At 38.4% G+C, this 17,076-nt stretch overlaps 1 protein-coding gene across 4 annotated transcripts in view; it reads left to right on the top strand.

Annotated features, from left to right (window-relative positions):
* The window catches only part of lrrk2 (leucine-rich repeat kinase 2), a 40,860-nt gene that overhangs the window by 2,359 nt on the left and 21,425 nt on the right, over positions 1-17,076 (top strand). For 2 of the 4 annotated variants that reach the window (XM_046036919.1, XM_046036916.1), the window contains exons 1-18: positions 648-1,230; positions 2,584-2,669; positions 3,457-3,566; positions 4,645-4,733; positions 5,569-5,703; positions 6,737-6,871; positions 8,498-8,629; positions 9,234-9,353; positions 10,635-10,795; positions 10,918-10,997; positions 11,997-12,103; positions 12,385-12,514; positions 12,628-12,752; positions 13,719-13,846; positions 15,030-15,174; positions 15,400-15,539; positions 15,933-16,061; positions 16,568-16,738. In XM_046036919.1, the coding sequence (XP_045892875.1) occupies positions 1,095-1,230; positions 2,584-2,669; positions 3,457-3,566; positions 4,645-4,733; positions 5,569-5,703; positions 6,737-6,871; positions 8,498-8,629; positions 9,234-9,353; positions 10,635-10,795; positions 10,918-10,997; positions 11,997-12,103; positions 12,385-12,514; positions 12,628-12,752; positions 13,719-13,846; positions 15,030-15,174; positions 15,400-15,539; positions 15,933-16,061; positions 16,568-16,738 (2,259 nt within the window). In that variant the 5' untranslated portion in view covers positions 648-1,094. Of the gene's footprint in view, positions 1-646; positions 1,231-2,583; positions 2,670-3,456; positions 3,567-4,644; positions 4,734-5,568; positions 5,704-6,736; positions 6,872-8,497; positions 8,630-9,233; positions 9,354-10,634; positions 10,796-10,917; positions 10,998-11,996; positions 12,104-12,384; positions 12,515-12,627; positions 12,753-13,718; positions 13,847-15,029; positions 15,175-15,399; positions 15,540-15,932; positions 16,062-16,567; positions 16,739-17,076 lie in introns of those variants that run through there. The other 2 variants (XM_046036917.1, XM_046036918.1) reach the window with 2 other exon arrangements.

Here is a 17,076-nt window from a genome sequence, read left to right as displayed (position 1 = left end):
AAGGACGTAGGCCTATTTTCTATAGAGTAATAGAGAGCAATAGTTTGCTTGCACGTTATGTTTTACTTTTGAGATGATTAAATTGTTTTTGCTTCAGTTAGTGTCATTCTTTCTCAAATTATTTTTCTTGTTTGAGATTTAAGAGGCCCGATTAAATTGGCACAAATCTGATTCCGTCTATATATGAGTTTTAGATCTACGAAATTCTTAATGTAATGTCTACAAAGACCTAATTATGAACTGGCAACAGTATTTGACCCTCAAGTGTCGTAAAACAAAGCTGAGAGAACAGAGCTGCTGCGTTAACGCCTAATGAAAACCGGACGTTGCGCTAATGTCCGACGCAATTTAATAACTTATATTGTAGCATATTTTTTGCCCGCGTCGCGTAAAATTGCGGTAAAACTTTTATACTGCAACACATGTCTTTGGAAAGTGAGAAAATGACTAAATACAGTGAATAAAGTCACTAACCCTGCCTGTCAGCTGTCAGCTCGCTGTGTGCTGTTTCAGTACTTTTACCATAAAGGTTAGAATATGCGTGCACTTGACAGACTGCGACTGCGGCAGACCCCGTCCCCTCCCACCATGTGGTGCTACGCGGTGTGAGTTTCCAGTTTCCTCTTTAACAAACGGGGAGTTTTTCTGGCCGGAGTCATATGATGCGACTGTAGGGAAGGAGGAACACGCCTGTCAGAAAGAGGACGCGCTCTCCTCTCCTTTCCCACCACAGACACAATAGAAAGTGTCAAACTCCACAAAGAGGAACACGTTTCTCTGCCAGAGGAAAGTTAGCCGAGGACGGCGACGTCGACGTCGGAACAGAAACTCTGGGACTCTGACATCTTCCACAGTCTTGACAGCCAGTTAGCTGTACTGTAGCTAGTGTAATATGATGTAATATAGCTAATGTTTAGAAATGTGCTCTAATAACATGGGTGGCACTTTGATCCGTTTCTTCTTCTCACGCAGCAATGCTGCAGCAGAGTGGCCGCCGGCTCGAAGCCCTTTCGTCGGTTCTGACAGACTGTAACGTTACAGATTGACCTAAATGCACGTGAAGTCGTCATCTGGAAACGAGTATTTCAAAGACCATGGTTAACAAAGAGGAACTTGAACAAAGGTTGAAGAAACTCCTGGTTAGGCTGAAAACCCCGCAAGAGGACAGACAACTGTGCACACTGATTCAAATAATCCAGGATCTGCTTTTCCTGGCGCACACCGACGATGGTAGGAAACACATTTTTCCTGCATGTGCATCATACTGCCGTTCATAAACAGGCACGATTTCCTTTGACCTTGTTTGACTGAAGAGCAGTGGTGGGAGAAATAATCAGATCCTTTACTTTAGTATAAATAATACAATAGTCTTAAAATATTTTTAAAAATAAATGCATTCAAAATCTCACGTATACAGAAGTATTATCAGTACAAATGTAGCTACTTAAAATATAAAAAAGTACTCATTGTGCAGAAAAATGACTTCTCTTAGTGTTATTATTATACTATTGGAGTTATTTTTGATGCATTAACATGTAAGCATTTTTTTAATGTTGCAGTTGGTGGAACTTATTTGATTATCTTAATATATTATAGTATGGTACAGTATTTTAATTTAAACAGTGCATCATATTTCATAAAAAAATTTCTCCTATTTTTTTTAAACATTGTTTTATTTTTTTAAACTTTCTCTTGCATGTTCGAAAAAAAAGATTTCAATTCAACAGATAAGACCTTATTCTCAAAAGTAACCAGAAACTATTGATGTAAGATAAATATAAAGCAGAAAAAATTACAATATTTTCTTTTAGATGTTGCAGAGAATGGAAGAATTGAAATACTCAAAGTGAAGTACAAGTACCTCAAAAACACTTTATTAAAGTTAGACTAGGCAACTTGGAGACAGCTAGATTCTGAAAGTATTCTACCTAAAAAAAAAATCCCACACCTCTCTTCAGCCCTTCCTGCAAAGCCACTCCCCCAAAACACATTTTCATGCAGGTAGGCAGGTTGGTAGACAGACACATAGTGTCAGAGCATATGGTTTATTCATTGCTATCAGGATTCAATCCAACAGAGCAACATCTGGTTTTGATTCTTAAAATGGTACACCTTAACTTATGATAATGTGTACCTTTTGTACTCAAGTATACTTTTTTGATAATATTAAAGAACTTTTATGTAATTTAACTCTTGAATTCCAGACTTGTAGTTAGGGCAGAAACAATTAGAGGATTGATAGGAACATATGAGAGTTTTGGAGTGTTGCCCAGTGAGTATTTCATATTGTGGTATTGCTTACATACTTCTCCTTTGCTTCAACTTCAGTTGACCTTAATTTCATCTGTTTATGTAGGTCTGTTCTTATCAGTGTGTTTCCATCATTGCTGTTATTGAGCATTGCCCAGTTTAAAAATCTATTGTAAATGAACATAAGGCAGCCACTCTCTTATAATTGAACCCTTGTTATTGCTAGACTATTCTCCAAGCTTTTCTATATGCCTTTAAAATATAAATAAGTGTTAAAAACGCAGTCTCTTCCTTGTCACAACATGTCTTCTTATTTGTTGCTCTATGATGCAGCAGCTGAACTGTTTGAAGACAAAGATGTCCATGCCCCCCTCATGCTGGTGTTGTCATCCTACATGAGCAGCCAAAGAGTCCAGCAGGTACTGCAAGACATCAGACACCTCACAAACCTTTGATTGTGCAGTTTAGTTTTCCTTTTTTGCATCAGCACTTATTGTTGTATGTTATTCTTTAAAATAGAATGGGCCATCTTGAACTTTGTCTGCCTAAATAGAGAGAACGATGTGCTGAAGGGAAACAAAATAGTGTACCATCTTAAATTAGACACACAGGTGTTGAAGTGTGTACAACAGTTTCGGCTCTGTGGACTGTAGCTTAAAAGTCATCCATAGCTGACATGCCTATGCCTGATCTAGTCAGTTTATGGTGTCTCGTGAATACTTATCAGAGGTAAGTTTGCTGCATGGCACAAACCCAAAGTCAGATTGTGTGACTCATGTATTGGCCCAGTCATAACAGACTCATTTGAATGATAAAAAAAAAATCGTGTTTGAGGCATTCTGAGGTTTCTCTTCAAGAGCTGTAGGCAGTTGTGGGATTTATCTTGTCAGATACCGTAAACCTCTGTATTGGTTCTGGAAGGTTATTGCTTTTGGCCCAGCTACAGTGGAATCAAATAGTTTTTGAATATATGTAGGTCCTCAGCTGGAAAATTGCTTCAGCATCTTAAATGTAAAATAGACATTGGCTCCTGACATGCAGGTTGCACATTTCCGCAAGTGGCGGATTTGAATTTCAGTTAGAAGTTCAAAGTGTTTTCCTTCATCTATCTAGGAATTATTATGTTTCTCTATCTTATAACTGTTTGACTAGCCTATTCACTTCCAGCCAAAGTGTGTGACAGATGGTGTAATCTCCTTACTGCAGGTGGGTTGGTCACTGCTGTGTCGGCTGATTGAAATATGCCCCAGTACACTGGACCAGCTGACCAGACCTCTGCAGGTAGTCAAGGACTGGGAGTTACTGGGAGTGCACCAGTAAGTAAAAACATACTCTATATGATGTCCCAGTTGCTACTATGCTACTGCTCCCTTGAGGGATGGGTTAAAGTGCAGAGAACAAATTTCGCAACATGTATGTGTCAATAAAAGTATCTTCTTCATCTTCATCATCTAATAGTTGCACAGGAGTGAATTCACATTTTCATGCATGTACATACACATTTAAACCCAGGAAATAATTCTGCTGTGCATTTTTTAAATTTGTGACTGGGAGAATATAAACAGCAGTAACAATATATTGATGACAAAATGGTTTTATCTGCAGAAAAAGTTTTACATGTGGGAAACAGTGTCCATCCCCTTTGGCTGTGTTTGAGCACAGAGCATCATCAATGTAAACACTGCCTCCTCTCATCTTGCCGGAGTCTTGCTGTCAAGAGCTTGATCTGGGATGTTGATGCAGCATGTCTCTGTAAAGATGTGGGCAGTCTCTGAATTCCTTGGTTACTTGGCCAGCCTGAGTCCCATTTTGTGAAATGAAATATTGTACAGACATTCATGGTCTTAAGAGGATGAATCTTAATGACTTTGGTGATACAAAATATTTATTAGAATATGTGTGAGGGCAAATATATGTAGCTGACATTGACATAATATAATACCAGCAACATGAGTGTCTATGTAAACGAATTCATTCCACATCTGAGCTGGACTCTTGGACAAAGTGTGGCCACTTTACCTGATCTACAACCATTTTCACTTATATTAATAGATTGTGGCTCTCAAATGTTTCAGGTCCAGTTTACACTGTCAGTTTCAGTTTTCACTTCCTGCTCCTTGTAAGTAAACGGTTGTGTTCGTAATATGGTATCACGCAATGTCAGTTTCACCTGCCAAGTGACTTTTTCTGTTCTTTTGTGTTGCTGTCTTTCTCCAAATCACTTCCACCAAGCTATTTGATTTTCTTCAGTTCTAAGTACACAAGGGTGCTCGGACAATAAGAGGTTATAGGAAACATGTTTTTAGTTAATGATAATGACGAAGGTCTGTAAATCATCATCTGGATTAAAACTATTTTAAAATATGCAGTATATTAATTAACTTTGTTCTCCAGGCAGATCCTGAATGTACTATCTCAGTACAGAACAGAGTGCAGTGTGACCATGGTTGGACTCAGAGCCCTGGCTCTTCTGCTTAGATCAGGTACATGACTACACAGGAGATATGCCGCAACACATTAGGGCATAACTCCTGCTACGTATGATGCCAGCATAAGTGCTAGAAGATTGAAAATCGCCTTTTCTGTGACTTAACAGCTCACAGTTTGTGAATGGTGGTGATTGTACATTATGGAATATTTGATGAGGACCTCAAAGCCATAGAAAGGTTTATGTGATGATGAATTAATGTCATCAAATCAATACAAGAGGAATCTCAAAAGTAAATGAATCACAAAGCAGTCGAGAAAGGAAGAAGAGTAACAATGGAAAACACTGTTATCTTCATGTAATTATCTGGCCATAAATCTGTATGTCACAGTATTTTCTATATGTGGTATATAGGGGTTCCCCTTTCAAAGGCTGCGTCAATAAAACTCATTGTCTTTTGTAGTTTATGCTTAGAACAACAAAAATAATCTCTTTGGTTATGCTTATTTATGATCATGTGCAAAAAACTATATTTTATCATGCTTTGTGTGATGAGGCATTGGTTAAACTAAGACATGCATCACACAGTCTGCAAACTGCCTTGATTAGTCACTGCCAATGACAATAATTAAGCAACTGACTCTGAGGAGCATTTTTTTAAAATAACATCATAGTTAATCCATAGTTGACAAGTGGTTGGTGAATATATTGTATTTTAAAAATAAATAATAATTACTTCAGCTTTTTTTTCAAATTCATGTTGAAGTTTGTTGGATAGAAGGAATCAATCATTAAGTGGTAAAATAAGCATTGCAATTCAAATTTGTTAGAATTCAACCTTATTAAGGTGTCGGACTTGTTTTTATACTGTTTAACTCACGGTTATGTAGACATGATTCCTTTGCTGGTGCTGGAGGAGGAGGAGGATGTGTTTGGCCTGGTGGTGCACGCGATGAAGAGGTTTCCTACCAGTGAAGAGGTGCAGCTCCAAGGCTGTGGAGCACTGCAGTTCCTCCTGGAGAGGGGTGAGCAGACACAGCATCTAACCTCATATATACCAGCAATTATATATATTATAATACCGTAAAACTTCAATTAATAGCCGAGTCCCGAACAGCAGCCTATCCCGTTTACTGGCCTGGTGTGGGAACACATTTTGACAAATGAATGCAGGTCTCCATTAAATACCTGGTCTGGTTTTTATATATAATATATTTAATTTTTTATTTTATTTTGGATGTATCAAACTTTTTAAACCTTGCAGGGTCACCTGCTTTAGCTGCTTAGATTGTTAATATAATAATTATTAATATTAATGTTTAAAGGTATGATCAATATGTCAGTATGGACACGGTTAGATTCTCCACAATTCAATCGTTCAGTTCATTTAACGGAAACAAGCCCCAAAGTCTATTTCTTACAGATTTACTGGTGTAACCCGCATGGTACAAGAGATGAAAAGGGGGGAAAAAAGTGCCGACTCACGTTACCTTTAAAGTGCATGTTAAGTCTGAATATGTCCATTCCTTTCCATTCCCTTAGTCTGTAAGGGTCCAACGATCAAAAGAATCAAAACAGCTTTTCATAAAAAAGAATCCAAGTTATGAATCCTGTCATGTGAAGTCCATTGCTCTGCTAACTTCTGCCACACTTTTCTCATCCTGCACCGTGTTGTTGTTTTTGTTACATTGCTGCCTTCAAAATAAAAGCGCATAAGCTGTCGGTCGGAGCTACATTGAATGAATGACGTGTATTTGATATTATATGATAATTTTTATACAAATAATATTCTGTTTCAAATATATAAACTGTTTCATAGTAGCCTATTGCAGGTTTGCCCGGGCTATTAATGAAAGATTTACAGTATATATATTTTTTTGTTTTAATATTCTATGGCCTCTCCTGTCTTTCAGCAGTATATTTGAGATATCAACAGTGACACTTGACTGACTTTTATTCTAGTATATAATACTAGCTACTAGCTACTTTTAGCTAGCTTTGCATTAACATTTTGCTAATGCGTGTTTACAGTAGCTGTTCTTGTTTCTGTGTTTCCAGTAAGTGATGACCACCTCGTGGAGTTTATAGAGAACCAGGATCATGTCGTGGTTCTGGCGGCTTTACAGAGATTCCCTGACAGCCCTGAGCTGCTTCTACAGGCCATGAAGGTGCTGCTTCCTCTGGCTCGTCCTGGTAAGTCCTCTTTGCACCCAAGTGAGGTCTAAGAGGGAAAGAAAAGAACTGGAATAGTAACTTTACAAATTGATTAATGCTAAGTTTTAAGAGTGCTAATATGTTAGCGCTCTTAAAACCTGATTTCTGAATCATATCATACATTGATTGCAGATCAGTTGATTGATTTCTCAACGTAGTGCAGAAGCGAATTGGAAAATTAATGAGTAAAGGTTTTGTTTGCACCTCAGTCTGATGAGGGTGAATGGATACATTCAGAGTTCAGAGTAATGGTTAATTTGTTACACCACATGTTGATCATGAAGGAAGCATGTTGAACATCAACCCTTTTCTTTCTTTATTTCACACAGTCTATTTATAGCCTCACCACCAGAACATGATGTCACTGTAATGCTTTTCAAACAGTCTTGATGTTAATCAGATTAAACCACAAACGACAGTAAATATGTGTGATGTTATGTTACAATGTCAGAACAGCTGTTTGTGGGACAGGAGAGCGGTGTTTGTTGAAAATAATCAAATCTTCATGGAAATTCCCTCATGGTGAGGAACACAGCAACTCCTTTAGTGAGATTCTATGTAGTTTGCTATCCAGATCCATAATAGATAATAGATAATTGGGTTGGAGTCTTAAAAAATTTCCATGAAAAATTATTTTTAATTTTTGGAACTGCAAATGCAATTATCAGAATGCAGGGAAGCCCTGAATCCTGGTATTACAAGGATTATATTTTTCTGGCCTTTTGGTTATTAAAGATCAAAATATGTACGTAAAAAACTCTTGTCAGTGGTCTTTACATTTGGTGGAGTACAAATTACGTAAACACTGTTTTTAACAAATTACCTCATACATTGTCATTCTTGCATTGCAATATCTTGTTATCTCGGCTATGATATTCGCTGATACATATTCGCTGTATAAAAGTATTGGCCATGCTGATGTTATGGCCAGTCTTTTTTCTGTAAAGGAACAGTGCTCCTTGTCTTGTGTTTAAAGAAGCTTGATCACTTATCAATATGTTTGTGACTGTAATGTTGCTAATGTATTCTGGTAAAAACTAACCATTCTAGGAGTACAGTCTTTTATGTGTGTGTGTGTGGTTTTCCGTCTGTATTAAAAGTTTGTTACACAACAGACATCATATCAGAAATGTTCTCTGAACAACACTAGCCAAATTTAGTAGGTTACATATTAACTGTATTTCAGAAAAGGCAGGATAAAGGTAAAATGACTAAGAACAAACTGAGACATTGCTCTTTACTGAAATTCCATTTAGTTGGATGATTTCTGCATGAAAAATGGAGCTGGACATTTTCTATGTTTTTCAATGATGTACGATTTATCATGGCCATGGGGGGATTCCAGATTATCTGTTGATACCATTCTCTGTTATTTGTAAAGGACATTTCTGACCTGCTTGTCTTTCCTTTCTTTGTGTTGTCCATAGTGAATTTGCTAACATCCAGTATTTTGGTTTAGATATCTAAAATGGTATAGTTGTGACTTCAAATTACATATTTTGATGTGTCTCCCATCATGTTGTTTATTGTAATACTGAAAGATCACTTTATATTTTTTAGTTTACCTCATCATTTGTTTTGAGTCCATCGGCTTTTCTCTTCCAGGCAGTAACGTGGAGATGCTGATGTCAGGAAGTGCTCGGTGCTACAGTGTGATCATCTCCGCCATGGACGCCTTCCCCGAGGTGGAGGAGTTGCAGGAGACGGCCTGCTGCCTGTTCAGGAGGTTTACTTCAGGTCAGACCCAGGGGTCACATTTTCCACAGACTTAGCCAGATATTAACACCATGTATTAGTATTTAAGTCTCGTTTAAATATTCCCGTCCCTCCTCCAGTAACAGAGTTTTTCAGTTAGTTTAATTTGTGAATAAGTTGAGTGTTTCTCCCACCACCTTTACCAAGTTACATATATCCTTAGGTATTAGTACAATAACATTTTGGGTAGCAGTTTGGGTAGGATAGTATGATTTGGTGGCTAGTCTTACTCTAACTTTTTTGTGTAACAAGTTGCATATATAGCAGCTTCTCATTTCAAAATGTTAGAAATTAAAGTGCATGCTCTGTTTACTTTACTTGAACCATTGTAAATGCATTGCAGACAACACTTGTAAACTCTCAGATGCACCGTCAATGAATAACTTTGGAGTACGTCTTCATTTGTTCAGTCCGTGATGATAACGCTGTTTGTGAAATCAATGAATCCTCACTATCAATACAGTAGTGTTTGGATTTTATTCATCCTGATAAGCTAATGTGTTTGCCAGTTGACAGACTAAGTTCAAAGAGGTCATTAGAGGCATCCGTTCAATCCAGAGTGCGCTTGTTTTGTGTAATTTTGTAGAGAGTTACTACAACATCCTGGTACTGAACGGAGTCCAGAGGGTCGCAGTGAGAGCCTGTCGGACTTTCCCCAACAACGCCACGCTGCAAGCCGCTGCTCTTTCCTGCCTGGCTGACCTCAGTGAGGACACACACTCACACAAACTATATTTAACTCATTTTTATTTGTGTCCACACAAATGGGTCAGTGATGGAAACAAAAGAACAATGCCTTGACTTGAACTTCAACACATAGAAGTATTACACAAGAGATGATAAATTATATCAGGGTACAAAAACAGCACATCTCTACATATTGTGACTGTACTGGCTGATTTATTCAATTCGTCAGCCATGTACCACCAGCTTGTTTTTTCCAGGGTGTTAAACATGAACATGTAAATAGGTGATTGCTGTTTCCAGGTTATGCAATAGACAGGGTATCTGTGGGTGTTGAAAATACTTAAAAGGTATTGATTTAAATTCCCCAAAAAAAGCCTTAGAAGGTATTAAATAGTCTTGAATACGTTTCCTTGTTTTCTGTACACAGTAACATTAGTTATAAAAGTTGTTTGTATGTGGTTGCCGGCTGTTGAGAAATGGAGACGGATGAGACAGTGGATTGGGGGCTGTTAAATCCTTGTGGAGTTTCAGTCAGCACAATCAGACCTGTCGCAGACCGTGTTGGTACTGCTAGACAAAGTAGCAAAGAAGCTCAGTGTCATTTTTAATTTCAGTTAACAATTTAGATTTGCTTAAATAAATTAATATTTTTTTATTATTAATCTGTCTAATTTTTCTACAACTTATCTGGGTCCACGTCATGTTAACTGATTAATTATATTGCTAGGAATGATTGTTACACACAGCTTGGAAGTAATGACAAAATGTAATATGAATGTCAATTAAAACCTGTACAAAATTAATAATTATCCATATTGTCTGTTATCCATATTGTTTTACCGTCATTATTTGACCAATGTGACATGGAAAAAGTATTATATTGCATTCTGTGTGGTATTAAAAAAGCCAAAATGAACATGGAAGTCTTCCTCTAGAATTAAATCAACGCCAATGTGTTAAATTTTTATGTGATCATAACATCTTTCACATAGTTTTTGATGCTACTGGGCATCGCCAAAGTTCAAATTCCCTCTGTCTTTACATGTAAGTTGTTTATTGAAGTGAGGGTATTCAGGGCTTTTACACGTCGTTTCAACTAGAGTCCTGTAACCTTATTGCCAAGTTATATTCAAATTTAAAACAAAAGTGTTGGTTAAAACACAAGACCTCATATTGCCAATTAATATAATCTGATGGTTAGATTATTATCTCAATTTCACTCACACTGTATTGTAACAAATAGATCAATCTTGCACCATGTATGGTACAGTAATTCCACCATACTGTCTCCTTCTGTCAGCTGCAACCATCGTGAAGAACAAAGCGGTGGCTGAGCAGGGTCTGGAGGAAGGAGAGGAGGAGGAGAACCGGGGTAGGGAGGAGGTAGAGGACATGGGCCTGGGCTGGATGGAGGCATGCTGTATGGCACTGGAGCTCCACGCTGCTGAGCCAGCTGTACAGGCCAGTCCAACTTCTTATGAGCCCCGGGCTATGGCAAATATTTTACTGTCTGAAGTCTGAATAATAAGTCTGAATAATAAGTAAAAGTCTCTAACTTGTGTGACTCACTTCTGCTGTTTCAGGAAGCAGCAAGCTGGGCCATTCACAATCTGTTACTGCATGGAGCTGGAGAGAATCATTCAGAAGAGGAAAAGAATGAGAGGTACACACTGAAACAATGAAATACCACCAACACATCCTACACCAGTGGTCGACAACAGTTTTTTGCAGCAATGCTTTATTTCATGTAAAATTGAGAGCATTTACTTTGAAAAGTTCTGAAGGACTTTCAAAAGAGTCTTTGGCTTGCTTGACACATCTCCGAAATACCTGTCAGGAAATGTGAGATTAGATTCCCCTGAATGAGAAAAGCAGGAATTTCCTCTGCTTGGAAATGCTCAGGAAATGAAAATAATTGTCCTTAGGTTGATGGATGTGGACCAAGCGTCAGGACTCACACACTCCATCACAGGCTTTATTGTGAAACTGTGTCATAATTAATTTGTTGAAAAGGGAGAGAAAAGATATTCACCTAATGTCAGGACTGAACACACAACCCCGAGATTGGGAGTCCCATGCTCCACCAACTGAGCTAACCAAGTACACTGACTATTCATTTTAAATTATCCTTTGACTATGTCCTGGCCCGCCATCTAGTGGCTTAAAAAAATTTGCTCTAAAATGCCAAACTTACCTGCCGACCCCTGTCCTACACTGTTTGGCACTTGTTTGTGGTGTTGTTCACTCTGTAAGCACATATGGCAGTTTGTGAAAGCTTAAAATGTCTCCAGACAGTTGCCATATATGGAGACTTTATTAGCAAACAATTAAAAAGTCAAAGAAAAAAGCTCACTGCGATGGACTGGCGACCTGTCCAGGGTGTACCCCAACTTTCGCCCAATGTCAGCTGGGATAGCCTCCAGCCTCCCCGCGACCACTGTACGCAGGATAAGTGGTTGACGATGGATGGATGGATGGATGGATGGATGGAAGAAAAAAGCCCAAAATAAATAATTAATTCAAAATAAATAAATAAGTATTTGTGACCTCTAACAAAATCTATTTAGTGTTGTGCACGTCTTCCTATGCATGTCATGAGGGATGTTTAAGAAATATATAAAAATGTCTGATGAGAGAATCTAATGACAGTGGTTGTTTTCAGGACTCCTGTTCACAGACAGTTAATGGCGGCCATGCTGCTCCACTCCTCCTCTCCCAGTGTGTTTGAAGCTGCTACTAGTGCCATTGCCACACTCATCGCACAAAAAAGTGAGTCTCCAACAGTAAATAATAAATTGGCTATAATCATATTTTGACAATATGACAAAGTTGCAGAATTGATGATGCTGTCAAAATAAATAAAACAATACAAAGTACTAGAAAGTTAATGCTAAAAGTGAAGCATACACGTTTCTGATTCAAAGTTTCAATGCAGCTTTCATAAAGAGACACAAAAGTAATTCCCCACTTGTCTAATAATCTGTACAGGTTCAACTATTCAAAAAAGCTGTTTTCTTGGCTCATACAGTAAATGTTTGCTTCTTTTGCAGATAAAATGCGATCTCTGCTACTGTCCAGTGGCCTCCACGTCAACCTAGTGGAGATGATGAAGAGACATTCAACCTCAGCTGAAGTTTCCATCTGCGCCTGCAAGCTGCTCAACCTGCTTTTCCAAGGAAGGTGGGCACAAACACAGTTTCCATCCACAATATTTTCTCAAAATGGCTACAAAAAAATAATATAATGGCATTAATATTGATTTGGGGGTGAAACCTGTCTCTCTATCTCTGTAGGACAGCCAGTCTAGATGAGTTGAATATGGCCATGAGTCAGATCCTCAGCGCCATGAAGGTCCACAACTTCCAGCAAGAGGTTCAGCTGGAGGCTCTGCAGGCCAGCCTGGTCTTCCTCTGCCCAGGTACACTCAAGTGTATTTTATTGTTTAATTTTTAAAACATGTAAGTGCTTTTTCTGTGTGTGTTTATGATCTGCTCAGATGTGGTACCAATCAAATGTTGTTTTCAATGCTGTTCTTTTCGGTTAGATTTCTTATTGATGGAGTTTACGTTATTTTGGTGACAGCCTTATATATTTTTTTGTAATCCAAGGTGGCTGTTTCTGCGCACGCTCTGTTTTGTCTGGTTCAGTCTCACCTCGTTTTCAGCCACAGTGGGCAGCTAATTTGAGAAAACAAGCTCTGATAAACCCACTGTACACTGCTAGTCCAGAACCAAGTGAAAGTGGAACATCTCGCAGCTAAAGAAACTGATCATTTTCTCTGGATTTGGTGGAAAACTCTGGAAACGGCGCTAAAAGGAGTGAGGAGTGCTCCTCAGTCATATACAATTACAGTGTATGCTAGATTCTATGTCTGTCAGTCTGTTGTGGAAATCTGCAACCTCCAAGTGGCCAAAAAATCTATTCAGGTAGGTGTGATAATAGGCATTAAAAATGCCTTCTCAAGGGAACAGCTCTAACCACAATTCTGTATGTTGTGGGTTCTGATAACTCTAGCTACTTTTCAGGAAGCTCAGGAGTGTACATGTACATTATGTAGGCTATTTGATGTACATACAGCAAGACAGTCCTCCCAAACACAGGTAGATACACTTGATTTTCTGATGCTTACTCAGATCATAATTCCTTCAGCCATGTATTATCTTTGTTCAGCAGGGGAATGCAAAGCTGGTTCTCTGGAGCAACTTGTTCTCTTTTAATTCCTGCCAAAATAAAGTTATACTGTGCTCTTCCTGTACTCCCAGCCCTGCACTTGTAACGCTCCTAATTAGTTTAGTGATTGATAACAGAGCGGTTTTGTCTGTGTGTGCATGTATGTATGCCTTTTTGTCTTCACTTCACTTCCTTTGTGTGTGTGAATTCCCAGACAGGAGTTTAAGGGAGCACGGGGTCTCGGTTGGAGATCCTGACATAGCCGATGTGTCGCTGAAGGTCCTGAAAAACCAGTGTGTGGTGGAAGGAGCTCACACCCTCTACCTGGAGGTTCTCAACAGGGTATGACCAACCCTAAACATCTCTCTAACAGTCTCCATTGTCTTTCAGTCTCTTCACAGTTTTATGCTTTTGTACAGGAGGGTAGAGCTTGAAAAACACCCTGATGGGATTTTGCATATAAAAGAGAAGTAGTGTACAAATACTCAGCGAGTACATATAGTTATGTAGTAAATTAAACAACAGTTCACCCATTCATTGTAGAAAATAAACAGTAGGTTGTCCTGCAACCAGAACATTGTAAGGATGTAATTAAATTTCTAAAAATAATTTGCCACTTGGCTTACTGGTATGAAAGAATGCATGTTTTTCCCCCAAAAAGGCATCACATGTCAGCGGTGAAGCCAGTAATTAACCAAAACATCTACTTTAACTGCCTTTTTAACATATAAAGAGTTTTGTTACAAAATTTGATTACACAAAGATTGACAGCAAAACATTATTTCATTTGGCAATCTTTCTTATGTCAAAAACAAGAAAAGAAAACAAGTCTTTAAGTCTTCATGTCAAGTCTGTATGGAGCTTTATACAATTTGCGAATTGTTATCAATGAATGGGAAAGCATTATGTTTAAAGAATAATTAAAGTGTAAGGTGAGATGGGCAGTCTTAACTGCCATTGTCATTATTACAACAAAACTATTATCCATTTGATATATCTTTCTTTTCTTTTCTCAATCGTAGAAAAGTCAGTCTTTCCATCGCAGTAATCTCTTTAATGATTTAAAGCCAGTTATTTACTGTAGGTGGATCAAAACAATTTTAAGATAGCAAGTGATTTACAGTATATGATTGGTTGACAAAAGGACACTTTGACAGAGTGAACCCTAAATCTTAAACTTCAGGTTGTTTTTTAAAGCTGTATAGTCCATAACAACTGATATAAATGTATGATGTACTTCCAGCAAATACTATGCAGTCCAATCATCAACCCTGCAATAAATTCTACCATCATGAAAGTTTTAATGTTCAGTTTCTGTTGTAACCTTATGGTCACGCATTATACTAAGAGCTGTTCCCAATATTGTGTCCACACCATTTCTATTAATGAGATTATGATAAGATGTGGATATCGGATATATGGATATCATTGTAATATTTTTACCACCATTTGTTATTCAGATGCAGACACAGTATAAATAGCTTCAACCAGCATGATATTCAGTGCTGTTTGTGTCTATGTGCAGTTCATCAGCAGCTCGATCATACAAGAGTGCGGTCTGAAGGTACTCTCGGCTCTGGCTGACTGCTCCGGAGCAGTGGACTTGCTGTGCCAGCAGGGGGCGATCGACACCGTGCTACATACACTACAGATGTTCCCACAGGAACGAGGTACAGTATACTATTGTCTCTTAATAGCCCGTAGCCTGAATGAACCCAAATTAGATAATTGTTAGTCAAGTCATTGCATTGGATTGGAAAATTCAGCTAAACTTTTTCATAACATTGATTTGCAGCTCATGTCTTAAACGGAATTCACAACAGAACAGCATAGTGTTACCTCTACATGTTAAAAAAGACTAATCGTGCTTTCACTACCTTCCCAACTTCATCCAGAGATACACTACTGGGGTCTTACCCTGCTCAACTACCTCGTATCCAAGAAGAAGCTGTCGAGGATGATCGTACCTGTTCTGGCCTCCGTTGTGGTCGCCTCTCTTATCCAGTACAAAGAAGATTCTGAGATGCTCCTGAAGGTGACCTGAGTGTTTTGCTTTGATAAAATGATCTTAAACAGGGTATGTAGATGTGCATTACTTTTATTCCATCAAACACAAATTATACATATTATGTGTATATTGTCCCTGCCCTGCTTTAAAACTTTCTTATCTTACAATTTCACAATCTCAGAATTAAAAACCAGCCAATACATTTTCTTTATTTATTATTATATTTGCTCCCTACTTTCTGCATGTACAGTAGTAGTTCCACTATTACCAATCTGCTATCTGATGTAAAGCACTTCGGGGCAAATTTATATATAGTGATTTTGGGCTGCATACTTTAAGTAAAATTGATTTGATTCCTGTTACTGATAATAGTTTTGTGCTTATAAACTCATGATCTGTCTCTGGACGTGTATCCCGCAGTGTTTTCAGGTGGCTTTGAGGATGATGGACGCTTGTTCCGGGGCAGCTGCTGAACTGCAGAGGGAAGACTTTGACAGGCAGATCTTCCAACACCTCAGAGACGAGAGTCCTGACCAGAGCAACAACCCGGTGAGCTAGACGGTTTGACACCACAAACCACAGTTTCCTACTCTGTTTTCACTTTGTCTTTCTCTGTGTCTCTCCCTGTGCATCAGACTAAAATCAGAGGCCATTTGCGTGCTTGAAAATGGATTTCGCAGATCCAGTTCCAGACAAATAAAATAAAAAAGTATTAAAGACAAAAAGCTAGCATATTCCTTGATTTTGATCACTTTAAAAATGATGTAACTGAATGGAAAGAGTTTCAGTCTTAGTCACATACTGTGTATCAGCAGTCAGTCATGTTGTAACACAGGCTATACTGTACACACACAGGAACATACAGTACAAAAAGACTCAGAAAATACCAGACAGGCCTGATAACTGTTCAGATTAAGCATGTAAGCCACTTGTACTTGTACTTCTTGGAAAGTTCTTAGAAAATGCCTTGCTAGAAATGCCTTCCCAATAATTCAATAAACTCATTTTGTGACCAAGTCTTCAACTTTCTCTTCTCCCTCTCTGTCTACTGTCAGCTCCGAAAGTCAGTGTGTCTTGCTCTTTCTAAGATGTGGTGCGACTCAAAGCTGCACTACAGCATGCTGGAAAAGGCCTGCGAGGACGGAGACACAACATTAGCTGAGTGTCTGATCGAGCTGGGCGCAGACATCAACAGGAAAACCAAAACAGAATCTCTCATCTACCAGGTCAGAGGTCACAAAACCTCACAGGCCAGGATTAGAGAAAACTTCCTGTAGTTAATGTCATGTTTTTATTGCCTTTTACCAACCAAGGGAAGTTGTGTTTTCACTCCTGTTAGTCTTTGTTCTTTTAGCATTGTCTCAGAAAAGTTCAGAACAGAAATAGCTAAAAATCTGATCTTGATCTGGAATTAGGAATTTTTTTTTTTTCCACGCTAATGGTATGGCTCTCTAGGAATGGCAGTAGTGAATGGTCCACCACTTTGGTCCAGACTAAAAATGTCTGACACTACTGGACATATTGCCATGAAATTTGGTACATAAATTTATGTTCCCTCAGGATG

Source organism: Micropterus dolomieu, linkage group LG22 (assembly GCF_021292245.1).
Source record: "Micropterus dolomieu isolate WLL.071019.BEF.003 ecotype Adirondacks linkage group LG22, ASM2129224v1, whole genome shotgun sequence".
Classification (NCBI taxonomy): Eukaryota; Metazoa; Chordata; class Actinopteri; order Centrarchiformes; family Centrarchidae; genus Micropterus; species Micropterus dolomieu.
This window is presented reverse-complemented; position numbering and strand designations above follow the sequence as displayed.